The sequence below is a fragment of the Helobdella robusta genome (genome assembly GCF_000326865.2).
Source record: "Helobdella robusta unplaced genomic scaffold HELROscaffold_7, whole genome shotgun sequence".
NCBI lineage: Eukaryota > Metazoa > Annelida > Clitellata > Rhynchobdellida > Glossiphoniidae > Helobdella > Helobdella robusta.
Window position 1 is genome coordinate 1,103,630 of NW_008705398.1, and position 1,139 is coordinate 1,104,768.

General features: G+C 30.7%; 1 protein-coding gene across 1 annotated transcript in view; it reads right to left on the minus strand.

The window, feature by feature from the left end:
• Positions 1 to 249, minus strand: part of HELRODRAFT_189556 (hypothetical protein) — a gene marked incomplete at its 5' end in the record, with an annotated part of 11,559 nt that extends 11,310 nt beyond the window's left edge. Inside the window, one exon of the mRNA XM_009030716.1 lies at positions 142 to 249. Coding sequence (XP_009028964.1) covers positions 142 to 249 — 108 coding nt within the window. The remainder of the gene's footprint in view (positions 1 to 141) is intronic.
• Between the last annotated feature and the right edge of the window lie 890 nt (positions 250 to 1,139).

Consider the following 1,139-nt stretch of genomic DNA (forward strand, 5'->3'; position numbering starts at 1 on the left):
GTTGTTGTTGTTGATGATGTTGTTGTTGTTGTTGATGTTGTTGTTATTGATGTTTTTGTTGTTGTTGTTAGATGTTGTCACAGCGTTAATGTCATTTTTGTTGATGATGTTATTAGCCATGATTTCGTTAATTTCTTGGACGTTGTTGACATTGATGCTGTTGCCGTTACAGTTGCTACCCTTCACAACAAAATTGTTGTTATCGTTGTTGTTGTAGTTGTTGTTGTTGATGTCGATGACGTCATCCATGTTTTTGTTGATTTAGTTGATGTAATATAACTTTTATTTATATGTAATATAACTTTTAAATGTAGTAAGAGTAGTAGTAGTTGTTGTTATAGTTGTAGTTTGGTGATTATGTTGTTGTTGTTGTTGATGATGATGTTTAACGATACTGATGTTGTTATTGTTGTTAACGCAGTTATTGTTGTCTGTTGTTGATGTTGTTGTTGACAACTCTGCAAATAATGTTTATGTTTTAAAATGGTAAAAAAACAATTATCATCATCATTATATTATTATTATTACAATTACAATACTTAAATACCTTAAAACGTCATTTCAATGAGATTGACATCCATTTAAATTAATTTAATCATTTAATTTAATTAATTCAATAAGGCTAATTGGCGTAATTACAACTTCGATGACGTCATCTCATTATGTATAACTATTATCATAACGTATTAATATTTATAATTGTATATTTAAGGTATACATAAATGTAATAGAGCCAGATCCAGCTGGGTCGTTAAAAATTTGGTTTCAGCATTTAATTCGAATTTTTAAACGAAACGACTTTTTCTATTCAAACTCGATTGCATCCATTTAGCAGAGTTTTGATGTAACAATCCTAATTGAATTGGTGTGAATAGTCCCATCTTCACCCCAACTTCTACAACTTCATCATCTTCATCATCATCACATGGAAAAACTCAATCATCATCTTCATTGTCATCATCGTCTTCATCATCTTCAGACCTTTTAAGACCGAAAAAAGGCAACAACAACAGCACAAAACATCCATCCGCACACAGCTGTTTCTAACTTTTAATCAGGAGTTTACTTTTTCGCATCACTCATACCTCTTCTTCTTTCTCTCTTTCTTTCTCTCTCTTTCTCTCTTTTTTACTCCCTTT